This window comes from Bos javanicus, chromosome 8 (assembly GCF_032452875.1).
Source record: "Bos javanicus breed banteng chromosome 8, ARS-OSU_banteng_1.0, whole genome shotgun sequence".
In the NCBI taxonomy this organism is placed as follows: Eukaryota; Metazoa; Chordata; class Mammalia; order Artiodactyla; family Bovidae; genus Bos; species Bos javanicus.
The window spans coordinates 39,317,921-39,335,538 of NC_083875.1; the positions used below are offsets into that span (position 1 = coordinate 39,317,921).

At 33.4% G+C, this 17,618-nt stretch overlaps 1 protein-coding gene across 5 annotated transcripts in view; it reads left to right on the forward strand.

Annotated features, from left to right (window-relative positions):
• Positions 1 to 17,618, forward strand: part of BRD10 (bromodomain containing 10) — a 109,530-nt gene that overhangs the window by 51,303 nt on the left and 40,609 nt on the right. For all 5 annotated transcript variants that reach the window (XM_061425331.1, XM_061425332.1, XM_061425333.1 and 2 more), the window contains 2 exons: positions 6,060 to 7,477; positions 17,373 to 17,452. In XM_061425331.1, coding sequence (XP_061281315.1) covers positions 6,060 to 7,477; positions 17,373 to 17,452 — 1,498 coding nt within the window. The remainder of the gene's footprint in view (positions 1 to 6,059; positions 7,478 to 17,372; positions 17,453 to 17,618) is intronic.

The window sequence follows — 17,618 nt, forward strand, 5'->3', positions numbered from 1 at the left end:
ATATGGTTCACAGTTGATTTGTTCTTCAATCCTTCTTTCATCTTAGAACTTCTATGATCATCTTTTTCCTGAAGTATATACTATAGAAGTATTTTCTCTGTATCTTTAAATTTAGATAGTTTCTGTTACTGTCTTCAAGTTCACTAATCTTTTCTTCTGCTATGTCTAATTTGCCATTAGTCCCATTCAGTATATTTTCATCTCAGACATTGTAGTTTTCATCTCTAAAAGTTTAACTTGAATCTGTTTTATATCTTCCATGTCACTACTTAATTTTTCATGTCTCTACTTTTTGACTATATGGATTACAGTTTCAGTTACTACTTTAATGACCTTATTTGCTAATCCTACCATTTGTCTCATTTATGGGTCTATTTTGATTGATCATTTATCTCATTATGGATCATGTGTTTCTACTTTGTTTTATGCCTAGTACTTTTGGTTTGGATGCCAAACATTGTGAGTTTTATCTTGGAGGGTGCCAGATATGTTTATATTTCTATAGGTCTTCTAGAGCTTTTTTTCTGAAATGCGGGTAATTATTTTGAAACAATTTGGTCATTTTGGATCTTTTATGATTTGTTACTTGAGTCCAGAGCAATGCTCCGTCTAGGGCTAATTGTTCTCCTTTGAATTTTGAATTTTTCCAGTGTGGCTTGTGGGAATAAACACTTTATTTTCTAATCTTTTGGGTATTTTTCCCTCACCTAGTTTTGGGTTATTACCTTACATGCATACACTAGTTATTGCTCTGAAGTTGAGGAGGACTCTGTAAAAATTTATGCAGCTCTTTCTTCTTGAGTTTTATCTCTTGTAGACTCTGCTGCCTTGGTGTCTCTGGACTCTTGGCTTCTCATCTTGTGGAGTCTGCTAGACTCTTATCTGGATTTCCCTTCCTGCATCATGGCCTGAAAATTCTCTGAAACTGACAAACTGCAGTAGTTTTTGGTCTCACCTTCTGTTTCCCATCTCTCTGAGATCACTGTCCTTTGCTTGATACTTAAATTCTTACAAACCATTGTTTTGTGTATTTTGTCAGGATTTTTATGATTGGTTCAAGTAGGAAAGTAAATTTGACTCCTTGTTATCTCGTCAGGTGGAAACAAGACATTTTAGAAGTTTTTACTTTAGAATGAGTTCTGATTTTTATCTAAATGAAAATAACTTTAATTTATCCTTATCCATGAATGAGTTAGTTTTGCATTTATTTTGTTGCTATTGAGAAATCTCTCAAATCTTTTTATCATTTTTGTATATGTAATCTGTTTTTTCTTCTCTTCTGACTGCTTGCAAGATTTTTTTTTTCCTTTGATGTTTTATTGTTTTATTATGGTATGCCCAAGGGTGGTTCTCTTAATTTATTTTCTAGGGCCTTTTGAATTGGGGATTTATGTCCTTCATTATTTCTAGGAAATTCTTAGCCATTATCTCTTTGAATTTTGCTGTCATTACCACACTACTACCCCATTTCTGTATTCTTATTTTCTAGCACTCCAGTTGATGGTTAGACTTTTATTTTTGAGTTTTATTTTTGTGTTTGTATTTTCTTATTTTTAGAAGTTCCTTTTTAAAACAAATCTTTCTGAATCATTCTGATAAATTCTTATTACTCATTATTTTTAATTCCCACTTTTACTTCTTTAACATGCCCTTTTTATATTTTGTTTCATTAACCGAAATTTTTGAGTTGAATTCTTGTGAAGGCTTTAGGACCCCAATTTTTCTATGTAGAGAAGATTTTGAAGTGTGTAGTTTCTTCAATAAATACAGGTTTATTCAGATTTTTATTCTTGTGTCGGTTTTGTTAATTTGTGTTCTTCAAAAAACTTGCCTATTCATTAAAATTGTCTCTTGGCATAAAATTTCTTATAATAAACATTGTATTGTCTATATCTGTAGAATCTATAGGATTAAATTATAGAATCTATAAACTCATTTTCATCATTTTCATTTCTGGTATTGGTTTTTGTGTGTATGTTTTGTTTTCCTCATCAGTTTTATCAGGCATTTGTTAATTTTAATAACATTTTTGAAGAACAAACATTTGAATTTAATTATTTTTCTATTTGTTTTATATCTCATTAATTTCTGCTATTTCCTTTCAACTTTGGGACTTTGATTTGCTCTTCTTTTTCTAGTTTTTTTCTTTTCTTTTAATGAATATGAATATTTTATTTTCAACTTTCCTTCTTTTCTAGATATACATTCTTATTTATATATGCCCTTCCAAGTACTGCTTTAGTTAACATGCATACCACCAGTTTTCATTGCTATATGGTTTTCCTTCCATATTTCTGGTTCTACTAATTTGTATGTTTAAAGTTTGTTACTTTAGTCCCTACCTTCAACTTTCACATGCCTCCTTAACTTATTAAAGCCTAATCAGTATTTTTACCATCTTCCTGTTTAATACAAGGACCTTGAAACACTATTAAATTTAATCATCTCTCACACAGCTTATTTGCTATTGTTATAATAAATTTTAATTTTATCTTGTCTTCTTTTTAAACTCCACAAAGCGCTTTTATCATTATTTTATGCCCTATCTATATAGATTAACCTATATAGTTCCAATTTCTCACTCTTTTCTCATCTCTAATCATCAGTCTAGTATCACTGACCTTTCTTCCACTTGAGGTAAATCCTTTAGCATTTCCTTTGGCTGAGGTTCTGTTCATCACAAATATGACATTTTTGTTTGAAAATATCTTTGTTTTTGTCTTCATTTTTGAAAGATACTTTTGCTGTGAATGGAAATTTACATTGATAGTTATTTTTTAAGTACATTAAAGATATTCCATTGTCTTCTGGCTTCCATGATTTCTGTTGAATTAGCTGTAAACCTTTTAAGTTCTTAGTTTCCATATTTACTCATTTTCTTCAGTTCTTTTTAATACTACCTTGCCATTTTAAAATAATCTCCTCTTTACCCATGTTTTCAGTTTCTTTTCACCAGACCTATTTTCCACCTCCTAAAATTCCCGTATCTGTAGTTTTTTTAGAAGTCATACTTTTTTTCCTGAGCCTCACAATAGCTTCTTTCCTTTTATATTTTGGGGTTTTGTTTTGTTTTGTTTTGTTTTAACTCGTTCCTTGTCATTGTATCCGTGTGGGAGTTCCTTAAGATCCAGTTACAAAGTGCATTGCCTTAGAGATTTAATTTTTTTCTGTTCAAGTCATGAGACTACATTTTGACATGAAACTACGTTAAACTTTTCTGAGCACCCAGGAAATGTGAATGTCGGCAATAAATCCACATTAGTCAGCTTACAGTTATAAATTCTTAGAAGAGATTTTTTTTTTTTCCATCCACCACTCCTGTTGTGAAGACAGTTTTCCTTTCAGGCCTTTAGTTGGGGCCAGAAAAAGGGACTGTTATTGCTAGTACACCTTTCTGCTAATACTGTGGGCTTTTGGAATCTCACCTTTGTACTAGGGAGGCCAAATTCTACCATCCCACCACCACCCCCATTCAATGAAAAACTGAAACTCCTCAAAACCATAAGCACTTTTGAAAAAAAAATTTTTTTTGCTAAAATGTCTAACATTGTTTGGATATTTAGATGTAATTAAATACTTAAATGCCAAATCACACATTTTATATGTTTCTCTATTAACTTCTTTAATGAACCAGACTACTTGATAAGATAATTTATTCTATCAGTAATAGCAAGGTAGTTATGGTGTGACCTCTCAGCCAGAAATATAAAAGTAGGCTTTTTCGATAAAATTAGAAGTCCCAATACTGCTAAAATGGTGTTCTTACTGTGTTTTAACAGATTATAATATGATAGTACAGAGAAATAGCCAATGTCAGACATTATACCTCAGTGTTCATTTAGAGTTTATGAATTAGTCACATCTTTATATATCTATTCTAGAGGAAGAGTTCAGTCTTGAAAATTCAGAAATAAGAGAAGTTATTACATTTTCCCCCCTTTGTTGTCATATTCTAATGTCTCTCCTAAAACCTTATATGCTTCAATTTTTTAATACAGATTTAGTATATCATACACAATAGAATTTACAAATTTAAACATAAAATTCTTTTTTTTTTGTATATTCACAGAGTTGTACACCCATCACTGCAGTCAATTTTAGAACATTTCGTCACCTAAGACAGAAAGACTATTAAGATACTTTCCATTTCCCACACCTTTTCAATCCTAGGAAACCTCTGATCTTCTTTCTGTCTCCGTACATTTCGGGACATTTTATATACGTGGAATTATACAATATGTGATATTTTGTGGGTGACTTTTTTCACATAGCATTATGTTTCAGAGTTCATCCATATTGTAACATGTATCAGCACTGTATATTTTTTATTGCCAAATAATATTACATTGTATAGATATGCCACTTCTTAATAATCCGTTGGACAGTTGATGGACATTTCATGTTTCTACTCTTTGGCCATTTTCAGTATTTCTACTATGATCATTCATGTACAGGTTTTTGATATTTTCATTTCTCTTGGACATGTACCAAGGAGTAGGATTCCTGGGTCACATGTTTAACTTTCTGAGGAACTGTTAGACTGCCTTCCAAAGCATCTGTACCCTTTACAGTGTATGAAGTTTCCAGTTTCTCCACATTTCTCACCAATAATTGTTATTATCTCTTTTAAAATAATCATCTTAGTAGGCATGAATTGGTATCCTATTTTGGTTTTTGATTTACATTTCTTGAATGCATAATGATGTTGAGCATCTTTTTATTTGCTTATGTCTTCGTTGGAGAAATTATCCTTTGTCTATTTTTAGTTGGGCTATTTTATCCTTTTTTATTATTATATGTGTTCTTTCATTTTCTAGATACAGATCTCTTACTAGATACATGATTTTGAAAAAATTTTCTCCCATCTGTCGTTGTCTTTTCACTTGATGATGTCCTTTAAAAGCACAAAAAGCTTTAGTTTTGATGATGTCCACTTCATCATTTTTCCTTTTGTCACTGTGCTTTTGGTGCCATATCTAAAAACACATTGCCTAATGCAAAATCACAAGACTTCTTTCTTTTTATCTAGTTTAATTTTTTATTTAAGAAAATTTAAAGCAGTGCCCATAAAGAAACAATATTTTTGTTTTTACAGTTTCAACATGAGGAAATTTTTAAGGGGAAAAGAACACTCATCATCTCACTGACCTAGGAACCATCTATGTTTGGAATATTGTCATTTCCTTATTTAGTATGTGCATATATTATTGATACTGTTTGTTAAGTGCTGTGTTCTGATATTTTTTGTGTTTATAGATGTTATTCCTAATTTTAATTTAAAGGCTGTATAACATAGCCAGCTTATTTTCCAGCTATGTAATACAACTTCTTTATAGTTCTTTTTTCTTATATAGAACTCCAGTTAACACTTACAGACATGTAACTTTTTCTTCTATTGAATTATCTTCCTCATATAACTTTTTAGGCATAGAATTATGGGATTAAAGGATGTAAACCTCTTTATAGCTCTTATATGACATCATATTGCTTCTAGAAAACATTAAACTGTGCTTTTGTTTGCTGCTAAGTCACTTCAGTTGTGTCCGACTCTATGCGACCCCATAGATGGCAGCCCACCAGGGTCTGCCATCCCTGGGATTCTCCAGGCAAGAATGCTGGAGCAGGTTGCCATTTCCTTCTCCAATGCAGGAAAGTGAAAAGTAAAAGTGAAGTCTCTCAGTCGTGTCTGACTCTTAGTGACCCCATGGACTGCAGCCTACCAGGCTCCTCCGTCCATGGGATTTTCCAGATAAGAGTACTGGAGTACTGGAGTGTTTTGTTTAGTAAACATTTAAAACTTTTTTCCATTTATTTTTAAGTTGATGGACTTGTGATTTGAATTTTACTTTTGAGCGGCAATGTCAGTGATAATCCTCCATCCATAAAACTTAGTATCAAGTTGTATATTTATTTCATCTGATAAAAAAAAGAAAAAATAGCAGTACATCTAAACTGGAGAGCCTTGTTGTCTGAAGATAAATATGACATACTTAAAATTCAGTATTTTATGGTATTCTCTATTTAAAATAGTAATAATATAATTTGTTAAATTTTTTTAGGCTTCGGGAGCAGGAAAGAAAAGAAGCAGAAGAAGCTAGTCAAAAGGAAATAGAAGAATGGGAAAGAAAACTTCTAGCTCAAGCAGCTCCAACTTGTATGGAGACCATGTGGGAAATTCCAGCTATTGGGCATTTCCTTTGTTTGGCCCAGCAAATTTTAAATTTGCCAGAAATAGTCTTTTACGAATTGGAACGTTGTCTTCTGATGCCTCAATGTAATGCTTTTCTATCTAAAATAATGACTTCTCTATTAAGTCCTCCCCATCGCAGACCTACCTTACATCGAAGACCTACTTTGCCTTATAGGACCTGGGAAGCAGCACTGAGACAGAAAGTGCAGCAGTGGTACACGGCTGTAGGGCAGACAGAAAATCCTGACAACTGTGCTGAAAAACTTGGGTTGTGTCCTCAGTTTTTTAAAGTTCTTGGAGAAGTTAATCCATTGGAAGAAAAACCTTTTCATGAGCTACCTTTCTACCAAAAAGTATGGATACTTAAGGGTCTTTGTGACTTTGTGTATGAAACACAAAAGGAAGTTCAAGATGCTGTACTTGGTCAACCTATTCATGAATGCAGGGAAGTTATTCTTGGTTATGATTATTTGGAGAATGCTTATGTACATTTTCCACAGTTCTGTGGTGCAGATGTACGGATTTACAAACAAAGACCTTTTCAGGCCCCAGAATTTCCAATTCCACCCATTAAAATACAAAGAGTACCTCGGATTAAACTGGAGAAATTGAAGTGTGACTATGTTAGTGCAAGTAATGGAGAGCATAGGTGTAGTAGAGAAGGCCTGCCCTCTGCCTTCAGGAAAGAGCAGGAAATTAATTTTGATCCAACCTGCTGCCCTGCTAAAATGAACTTAGATAATCATGACATCTCTGTTGAAACGGAAGTGAACTCTAACTGTGAAATTAGAATTCGCAGGCCCTGTGAAATGAATATAACTGATTGTTGTAAAGAAAATTTAGAGAAACCAGGAAGTCCAGGGGAGGTTACTAGCTTTGGAGAGCCTCTCAGTCCAGGTGAAATAAGGTTTATAGAAAATCAGGAAAAATATGGTGAAGCTTCCAGAGTAAAGCCTGAACCCAGTCCGTTAAAAGAAAATGCTCTGAAATCTTGCCAGATACATGTAAATGGAAGCCACAGTGATCATCCAGACATTAACTGCCACAAAGTTGTAAGGGATATTCTATTAGAACAGTCACTGCAGAGCCACAAGAAACTCAAACTAACTAAAATGAGGGCAAAAAAGAAGAAAAAGAAAAAAAAGAAATTGAAAGATATTTTGAATGAAAACTTACAGAGAAAGCGCGAAAGTCTTCATTCCCTTGCATTCAAGTCTTATAAACCTGAGATCCAGAATAAGTTACTGATCATCAAAAAGAAAGCAAAACACAAGAAGCACAAATCTGGTAAGCTGACACAAATGGGCAACGATTACATTTTAGCATACTTCAAGTAGTTCTTTCAATTAGGCATCATGGAAGGCTCTGATTGACATAATGAAATATATTGTGTGTGTGTGTGTGTGTGTGTGTGTGAATGTCAAGTTTTATATTAGTCCCCATAATTAAAACCCAGAGCAGAAGAGGTTTTACATATTAGCAACAACAAAATACCAATGTAATACATTTGAATTTAATTCTCAGTTGAAAATCTTTGAACATTCTCTGGATCAGTTTCTCCATAAGTGATCCTTGCCATCCTTTTTAAGAAGTGTTTTTTCCCCAGCTTAAGGGCAGTTCTGTGCAATGGACAAAGCACTGATATCAGGAGCTATCATTCCTAGAACAAAAAGTTCATAGCAACTAGCTTCTTAAACCAAGGCAAGTTAGATTATCTTTCTGGGTCCTAGTTTTTTCCCATATTATATATATTTAGCACTCTGAAAAGTTCTCTTAGTATATATTTTCATATCCAGAAAAAAATGTCTATAAGGAAAAAATTACATCAACTTAGTAACTTACGATGAGCTTCCCTGGTGGCTCAGATGCTAAAGCATCTGCCTGCAATGCTGGAGATCCAGGTTCAATTTCTGGGTCAGGAAGAGTCCCTGGAGAAGGAAATGGCAGCCCACTCCAGTACTCTTGCCTGTGAAATTCCATGGACAGAGGAGCCTGGTAGGCTACAGTCCATGGGGTTGCAAAGAGTCAGACACGACTGAGCGACTACTTTACTTTAATAACTTATGAAGCTTATTTGTTTTAAGAATTTGTAAGTTTGTCTTACACCAAATTTAAGTACTCACTCTATTTGTCACAAGCCTGTTTGAATGTTAACAACAAGAAAATCTTATGAATAAAGTTTTCAGTGAGTGATTGCACTGCATTTTAAATTACTCAGGTGCTTTTGCTTTTCCTGTTGTTTGCCATTTAATCAATTTCTGTCTCAGTTACCAATAGGATAGATGAGATAAAAGCTTCATTTAATTAACCCTAAGAAAATGTTGCTGGGTTGGGAGAAGCTTGAATGTTTTACTGAAACAGGTTGTGGTTTATCATCATTTGTGGGTTTCAGTTTTTTACTCTTTCCCTCAGTAACAAAGATAATTAAGATTTGACAATAACTTAATGAGTTGGCAAATGAGGGAAGTGAACTTTATTTAGTTGATATAGTTGTTGTTATACCTTAGTTGTTTAAAATCTTTAAATATAATTAAATATTTTAAAATGTGTATGTAATATATAATTGATAAAGAAATAGTATAAAATTTACTATCAAGAACAGGCTTAATTTGTTGAACTAAAAATTGCAGAGTGATCCACAATGATCTATATGATAAAAAGGTACAGTTTTTTTTTTAAGGTAACTTTCAGTCATAAATCCATTAAATTTTATAAGCAATCCATTAGGCTATATAAATTTATTTTGACTGATTTGCCAAGTTCTCTTTGAAATGTTAGCCTCTAAAATAGTAAGTAATATTTTTAAATTTAAAAACTTTTTTCAGTTCTAAAGTATATAGTTTTATTAATACCATTGTTACCTAAAACCTTTTAAGTGTTCATTTATGACCTACGATTCAGGTGTTCAAATGTAATTATGACTTATTTATGATGGTTTATAGAATAGATATTGATGTAGCTCCTATACAGACTACCAGTTGCAGAAGAAAAACATTAGCTCCTAAGGATTGATTTAAAAGGAGTTTATATTGTAAACACACAAAGTGTTGCTACATTTTTTAAATGAAAGTTCAGAGTGTGTGTAGGTCAGATATAAAATTTGTGGGAGTTGCATGTCCCATTCTAGACAAGTATATGAAAAAAAACTCGAAACCAAATTCAGTGAGTACTTGTGCATGCTCTCAGAGCCTGTTGTTGGGAAGAAAAGGCTTGCAGCATGAAGTAGAAGAAAATAATGCACTTGCCTATACACTTTCTCTTTTTTTCTTCAGAGCAAATTTTAGAAAGTCAGTTTTCAATGACAAAAATACTAGGATCTGGCTAATACAGTTTTCCTCTTCCTTGTTAGTACTGAGTAAGCATAGACCAATTATTTTTCTTCATTGGACACTAAACTTCTTACTGTCATAACAGCATTACATAAAATGATATAACAACAAAACATTTGTTTTATATCATTCTGTATACTTGTCTTTCTGAGACTTTGCCCTGAGCTTTTTTTTTTTTTATTAAATATGTGACATTGGGGCCTTTTATAGTTGGTTTTGGGCATATCCTAATCCAGTGTTTTCTTTCTTACTCTTTTTAAAAGTGAGCCTCATGGTCATAGGTTTGGGAACTATTCCTCTTATAGATTCACATTTTGCATTAATACAGGTCCACAATGCAGCTTATAAAACTTTGTACCAGATATTTCAGAAATTTTCAGATTTTAGAAGGGTATACGGATGCATGTAATGTTTATTAAATAACATCCCCAGTGGACCTTAGGGCAACCCCTGTAATCAAATGTATAATTTCTACAGGAAAATGTATGGATAGTCTAAATGAGATGAAGACTATAAAGAACCTCATAACACTTTATCATGTTTTGATATAAGCTGTTTTTAAAATTTTAGTTTTCAGAAACTTTTGGACTTCAGAATTACACATATATGATTCTAAGCTGGTGTATTAAGGACTCCAGAAAATCTTGAAGAAAACTGTTTAGTTTTGTTTAACCTAGTATTTTTCAAGTTTACTTGAATACAGAACTTTTTTTCAAGTAATAATATTCTGTAGAACAGCAGTTTTTGGCACCAGGGAAGACACTTTTTCCATGGACAAGGGTGGGAGTAGCTGGGGAGGGTGATGGGTCACGTGGTAATGGGGAGGGGGGCGGGCAGTGGCAGAGGAAGCTTTGCTCACTTGCCACTCTCTGTACAGCCCAGTTCCTACCAAGCCGAGACCCAGTACCCGTCCCTGCATCGGTTCCAATCTGAGGCCCAGGGGTTGGGGACCCTTGGTGTAGAATATGTTTTGGGATAAGCTGTGTCATCCATGGCTGATTTATGAATCTCTACTTAGGGTGGGCTAAATGTGGTTGGTCTGGATTTATGTAGTCAACCTGGTCCATTTTCTGTTGATTACACATACCTGAAATTTTGGAATCTTCAGTTCAGTAAAACCTTCTTATTGTAATGGCAGATGATTTTTAGTAGAAGGCACAAAGACAAATTGGGTGAAAATGATTTGCTAATTTTAGTGCACTGAGGCAGTTTTGTGACCCATAAACATTTTAGTCTATTTTCAGAATTAAACTTTTCTTTCTGCTTTTTTAAAATATAATTTTGTTTTTAATTTGTTTATGTATGGCTGCGCTGGGTCTTTATTGTTGTGCAGGCTTTTCTCTAGTTGCAGCAAGCGGAGGCTACTCTATAGTGGCAGTGCACTGATTTCTCATTGCACTGGCTTCTCTAGTTACAGAGTACAGGCTCTAGGGCACATGGGCTCAATAGTTGGGGTGCACAGGCTTAGTTGCTCCGCAATATGTGGAATCTTCCCAGACCAGGGATTGAACCTGTGTCTCCTCCACTGGCAGGTGGATTGTTTACCAACTGAGCCATCAGGGAAGCCCTCTTTCTGCCTTGTAAATTTTGAATTTATTTTCAGTTATTTAAACCTGTTCCTTATTCTTAGAAACATTATAGAATATAAAAACATTGTCATTTTCCCAATTATGCATACTTACAGCACCAGATACTTCTCCTTCATAATACTTATTTATAAAATTTATTCTTAATAGTTGCATTTATTTCTAGGTTATTTTGATGCTTGTCTCCCCTCATTTCTATAACATCCTTGAGAATAGAAGGATTATTTTTGGTTTTGCTCCCTAATACTTAGCACAATAACTAACACATTGTGTAGGAATCTATTGAATGAATAAATTAACACACATAATATGATTCTCCAAGATATATTAGTAACTAAGATTTACCATTTAACATGTATTTTTTTATTCTTTCAAAGCATTTTTATTTTTGAGTAGGATTATACTATACATACCATTTTGCAGTCTGCTTTTTTGCCCACATGACAGTTTACCGAACATTTTTGTGCAATAAATAGATCTCTGTACCATCATTTTAAATGAGTGCCTAGGATTCTGTTATGTGTATTGTGTAGTTCATTTAATTAGCTTCCTTAATGGACATTTCAGTTGTTTTCAGTAACATACTGTTGTAGATTGTATAGAGCAAATATAGTTGACTGAAATGAGTTATAAATTTTAAAAATGAGAGGATTTTTTATAAAACCTGAAAAAATAAACAGAAATGATTCACAGTACACTGACTGTTACGAAAAAGCTTGTGGTATTTTTAAGTTATTTATTTCAACCCATTTGGTTTGGAAGGTTTTTTCCCTACTTACAGGGTCATTATTTTCAACCAAATCATTTTGTGTAGTTCATCTAAACCAATTAAAATAAACAGGACAAGTGTTATAAGTGAAGAAATTAAGATTCAAATTAGTAAATAGCCTCATTTAATAATTGTTAAGTATACAGTAAAGACCATACAATCAAAGGTCAGAGAGGATAAATCAATGTTTTCTATAGTATGATTTTATAGAGGATGAAGGACTTTGAAGAATAAGGGGGATTGGGTAGATGAAAGTGGTTAATAAGTGATCAAAACCATGGAGGTGTAAATAAGCAAAGTTTCACTGAGAAAAAGTAGAGTAATTAGAGAAGAACTTAAGGAAAAAGTTGAAAGTTGACGATTTAGAAGCCGTTTGAATGATGGAAATATGCTATTTGGGGATGATCTCTTTCTGGGTTTGTGGTGCTGTTTTAGATAATTGAACCAGGAATGCAGTCTGGGAAATGAGGTTGAAATAAAATGTATCAAATGTATAAAAAGTAATGAGCTGGTTATAGGGAATGACTGAGAAAGTAATGTAATCTACAATATTTGATTATATTGTATAATCAAATAAACCCAGGCCCGTATTTTTGAAACAGTTGTATAATTCTATGTTAATATTACTATAGATATGTGTCTTTATGGAGAAAATTCTTACAGAACCAATTCAAGATGCCAAGATACAGAAGTGAAAGAATTGATTATATTCCATGGCCTTTTATTTTAATGCCTTCTACTTCCCCCACCCCCAAAAACCCAATACTCTTACAATGATTACTGTGTACCAGGCACTATTCTAAGCCTTTTAAGTCTCATCTAAGTCTTACAATAAATAAATAAAAGTAAAATGCCAACTTAAAAAGAATATATTAGCCAACATATGGACATTTAGTAAATAAAAATCATATTTAGACTTTCTATGACTTTACAGTCTAACAGGCTCTTACCAGAATTGCTGATAATACAAATGCCCTTGGGTTTCCAGTTTTAACAGTGATCAGTGTCTTAGTAGTGATCAGTGTCTTAGTATTCATTCACATCAGGATCCCTAAAATGAAAGTACTGAGATAGAAGTATGTGTGTTGAATAGTTTTTAAACATGAGAATGCTGAATCTAGGAGCATTGAAGTGGAAGTCTTAGTAGTTCAAGGAGCCAAGGAGTGAATACAGGCAGGGATACCAGGTGAAGGTAAAAATGAAGAATGAGATGGAGGAAAGAGTTGGATTGGGAATGATAGTCACCTTAATTTTTCTGATGAAGTGTATCTCCTTATTCTTGATGACTACAATTCTATGCCTACGTTATAGTGTAAATCTGTATTTTTAATTCTATCTTTCCCTGTTAAGTTAGGCTTCCTTCTAGAGCTGATCTAAGCATAATTTTTAAAAACTTCATTAGGTTGTGCTTATATCATTAGTTAGGAAGCCATATTTAGGTTTCCTTTTCCATTTTGAGGTGCATGTTGATACTTTTTGCCATGTCTATGTTTTAGGCTCAGGAACTGTGTTGAAATTCTTTGTATGTTTTAAATTGACTTTTGACAGTTATATTTTATGAGACCAGGTGACTTAGGGCAATGGGTGTAAAACTCTGGGTATGATCAAGTAAGCCCCCTGGGGTGGGGGGAGTATGTAACTTGCCCTCTATATAGCTTGTTGTTTTTTAGTCGTTTCCAGCTCTGTGACCCTATGGACTGTGTAGCCTGCCAGCTTCTCTGTCCATTGGTTTCCCAGGCAGGAATACTGGAGTAGGTTGCCCTGGAGCAAAAACAGATTACCAAATAAAGGCTGTGTGGTTTTATAGTATTCCATTCTCCATTTTAAAAGCAATAGTTAATGAACAGTAACAGTTAATTTTTATTGATGAATACAGGAAACTTTGTTTTATTTTATTTTTTTATTATTATTTTTTTTTACTTTACAATATTGTATTGGTTTTGCCATACATCAATATGCATCCACCACAGGTGTACACGTGTTCCCCATCCTGAACCCCCTTCCCACCTCCCTCCCCATACCATCCCTCTGGGTCATCCCAATGCACCAGCCCCAAGCTTCCTGTATCCTGCATCAAGCCTGGACTGGCGATTCATTTCTTATATGATATTATACCTGTTTTAATGCCATTGTTCCACTGAGGACAAAGATATTAAGTAATAGTGAATATGCAAATCTTATAACCCTAATTAAAGGAATGTTCTGAAACCAGTCAAATACAAATTACTTCCCTGCAGAAAGTCTGAAAAAATGCAGTATTTTACCATAAAAAGAGCACAGCTTTGAAGTGAGACATATCTAGTACAAATAGGTGCTTCAGTGCATATTAGTTATAAGTTCTCTGTTAATTTATTTACCTGATTATAGCCTGTTTATTTCTCTGTGAAAAATGAGCTAATACTTATCTGGCTGTAGTTTCACAAAAATTAATGGAATAGCAAATGCGTGGTACCTAGCATGGTGCCTGGCACATGGTAGGAATCAATAAATGGTAACTATGATTTTTAAGAGGTTAGAATTACATAATGGAAAGAGCATGAACTTTGGAGTTAAGAGTCCCTGGCTGTGGGGATTACTTATTATAGTGTAACACTTAAGTAAGTTAAGAACCTTTTGATCTTCATTTATCCCACATTAAAATGGAGGTTTTGCCTACCTTGGAAGGTTTCTTTGAGAATTAACTGAGATAATTTATGTATCACCTTACTAAGTGTCTGACACATAGTAAGCACTCAATAAATGTTAGTTTCCTTACTACCATTCCTAGGTCATGTTGTGACACTCTTTGGTAAATTGTGTAAATTATTTAAATTCTTTGTCTGTGTTTTCCTCATTATAAAATGGACTCAGAATTGTAAACAGTTACCTGCCTTCCTTTTCCTACCCCCAGACTGAACATTCCTGATGAAGAGTAGGATTCTTATATTTAAGGATCTTAACTTGTATACAAAATGAATAATGGGATTTTTGTTGTCAGTAATTCCCAATCTAGTAAGGAAGAGAAACATGTAAACAGATAATTGTAACACTGTATAGTGTTACATTAATTGATAAATGTACAAAGTTGAAGAATTAAAATGAAGGAGTAAGTTAATAAAATAAATTGAAGGTTAAAAAAAATTAACATTTTGTTTAAACTCTTACCACAACGTATCTAAGGCAGATGAGAACCACTAATGATGTGTTGATGGTTTACCCTGTGCCTAATAGTAGTCTAAGCTCTTAGCATACTTTAACTTGTATAATTCTCACAGAGTTGGTAATATTATTATCCCTGTTTTGTGAAGCTGCACAAGGAAATAAAATAATTTGCTCAAGGTCTTGCAGCTTGTAAGTGGTTAGAGCTGAAATTCCAATCCAGGTAGGTAGTTCCAAAACTCCCAATACTACTTCCAGTTTCTTAATAACATTTAAGTTATCTAAATGACATGATGAAAGGAGGTACCCAGTAACCACCTCAGCTGCTTAATTTATTCAAATAGAGTGGTTGTTAGAGTTAATTGAGAATTTATTACCTAAGTTTAGTGTCTCTGTGGCAATAATATCAGATTGATTGGAAATATCAAAAACGTCCTCTGTTGTGCTTACAAATTAGTAAACACAAAATCAAATTATTTTTAAAAAGCTAGTTAGAGGCGTTCTGAGGGGTGGGGAATAGGAATGAGGAAGGATTTCATTTCCTTCAAACTGTCCTAAGTCAGCAAGCAATTAAATCTTTTCCTGTAAACTTTCAGTAACAGTAAAGGTAGCATGTCTCAGAGGAGAGATATTTTGGTGTTCAGATTCATCAGTCCACTTGAGAGTTACCTATTGCACCCAGTTTAGAAGTCAGTTATTAGCTGTGTTATATAGTATGATAGTGCTCAGTCATATCCAGCTCTTTGTGGTCCCCATGGACCTGCCAGGCTCCTCTGTCCATAGGATTTTCAAGGCAAGAATACTGGAGTGGATTACCATTTCCCCCTCCACGGGATCTTCTGGACCCAGGGATTGGACCCAGGGATTGAACCCATGTCCCTTCCATCTCCTGCACTGGCAGGTGGATTCTTTAGTAGTAGCACCACCTGGGAATCACTTCTCGGATATTGCTAAAGCAGCCCACCCATATACCTATTTTTGTATAAATTTAGTTCTAATATTTGTACTGTGTGAGCACATAAGCAAATAAGAATAATGAGAAAATAAAATATATGTTAGGTTCTTAAATTTAATTAAAAGCAAAAGTCAGTAGCAGGTTGTTACCTATTAGAACAAAACACTAAAACCCTTGTGAATCTCAGCAGTTGAAAATTTGCAGTAGTTCAAGTGTGGTATACTTGGGTTCTATTGAGTCAGTTAGAAATGATTCAAATTATAGTTCTGTGATCTGATTTTACAAATACAAAAGAAAATACAACTATATTGTAAACTAGAATGTACTTATGACTTGAATAAAATGCTGCGATCAGATTGATTGTTTTCATGCAAAATCATCATACCTATTAAAATATTTAGAAAAGAACAATAGAGATTATTGTATAGCAGTTTTCTCTTTTGAAAAAATAGTAGTTTTTAAACTGATTTTAGCATACAAATGATTGTGAGCTAAAATTAACTTTAATTTTTTATTCCCTTACATTGTAAACTTTTGGAGGGCAGGGTTTCCATTTTATAATTCTTTGTTGTCCCCATAAATTGTACTGTATCTGGTGTTTGTTAAGTAAATAATTTATTAATTGATTTTGCCAATTATAAATGGGGAAAAACATTTACTTTAATATGTTCCTTACTAAAATAAGATAAAGGCTGTATGTATGCATGTATTTCTTTAGTCTGTGTAAATACATATTATAGATTATATGTACTTTATGCTATAAACTGAAATTCTTTAAGAATATGGATTTATTTTTCCCTGTGGTTTCTGATTGCGCAAATGATGAGGTGCACTTTAAAGGGAAATGTTTACCTTGTTTTAAAACTGGTTATTGAATACTGCCAACAGCAGCCCATTAGGGGAGTGCAGAGCTAAAGAGATAGAAGGAAAATCTTGTTTCCTAAGCTACTGAGAGGATTTTCACATTAGGTTGAATAAAGACCATAGTCTTCAGAGTATAGTTCTGTACAAGTTCCTGACTACAGAAGTCGTTGTTAAAGGTAAGGTTTTTTTTTCCCCTTATGTAACCTCATTTTAAGTTGTGAGTTATATTTTAACTAAGCAGTAGTAATATGACTTTTTATTTTCCAAATCTTATTGTAATAAATTCTGGTACCGTGCAACACATTAGAGATTATAATAGTTTGGCTGTTAAGAAAACACCATTTGTTAATATGTCTGTTATGGGTAGTTATAGTTTGATGTTTGCTTTTGCTGGGGCTTGTTTTGATTCATCATTTTTATTTGACTCACTAGAAGCCATCTGTTAGTTATAATTTAACTTTCAAGGTTCTATGTAATTTGCTTTTTGTTAATGAAATGCTATAAACAGCATTATGAAGCTTTTCTCTTTTAATCTTGAAAGGAAAAAAATCCATATCTAAAAAAGCAATCACAAAGAAGAGGAAAACTGTCACAAAGTCACCTACTGTACCAGAATTTCAGGTAAATGTTTGAATTTTGTCTCAAAGTTTTTCAGTTTAATTTTTTATATCTGTGTTTATGTTGTTCCTCAAGAGACTGGCCAAATTCTGCCATAACACACAATACTTCAATGAAATATTTCCAACTATGACTTTTTCCCTGCAAGTGCAGACATAGCAATGATTTA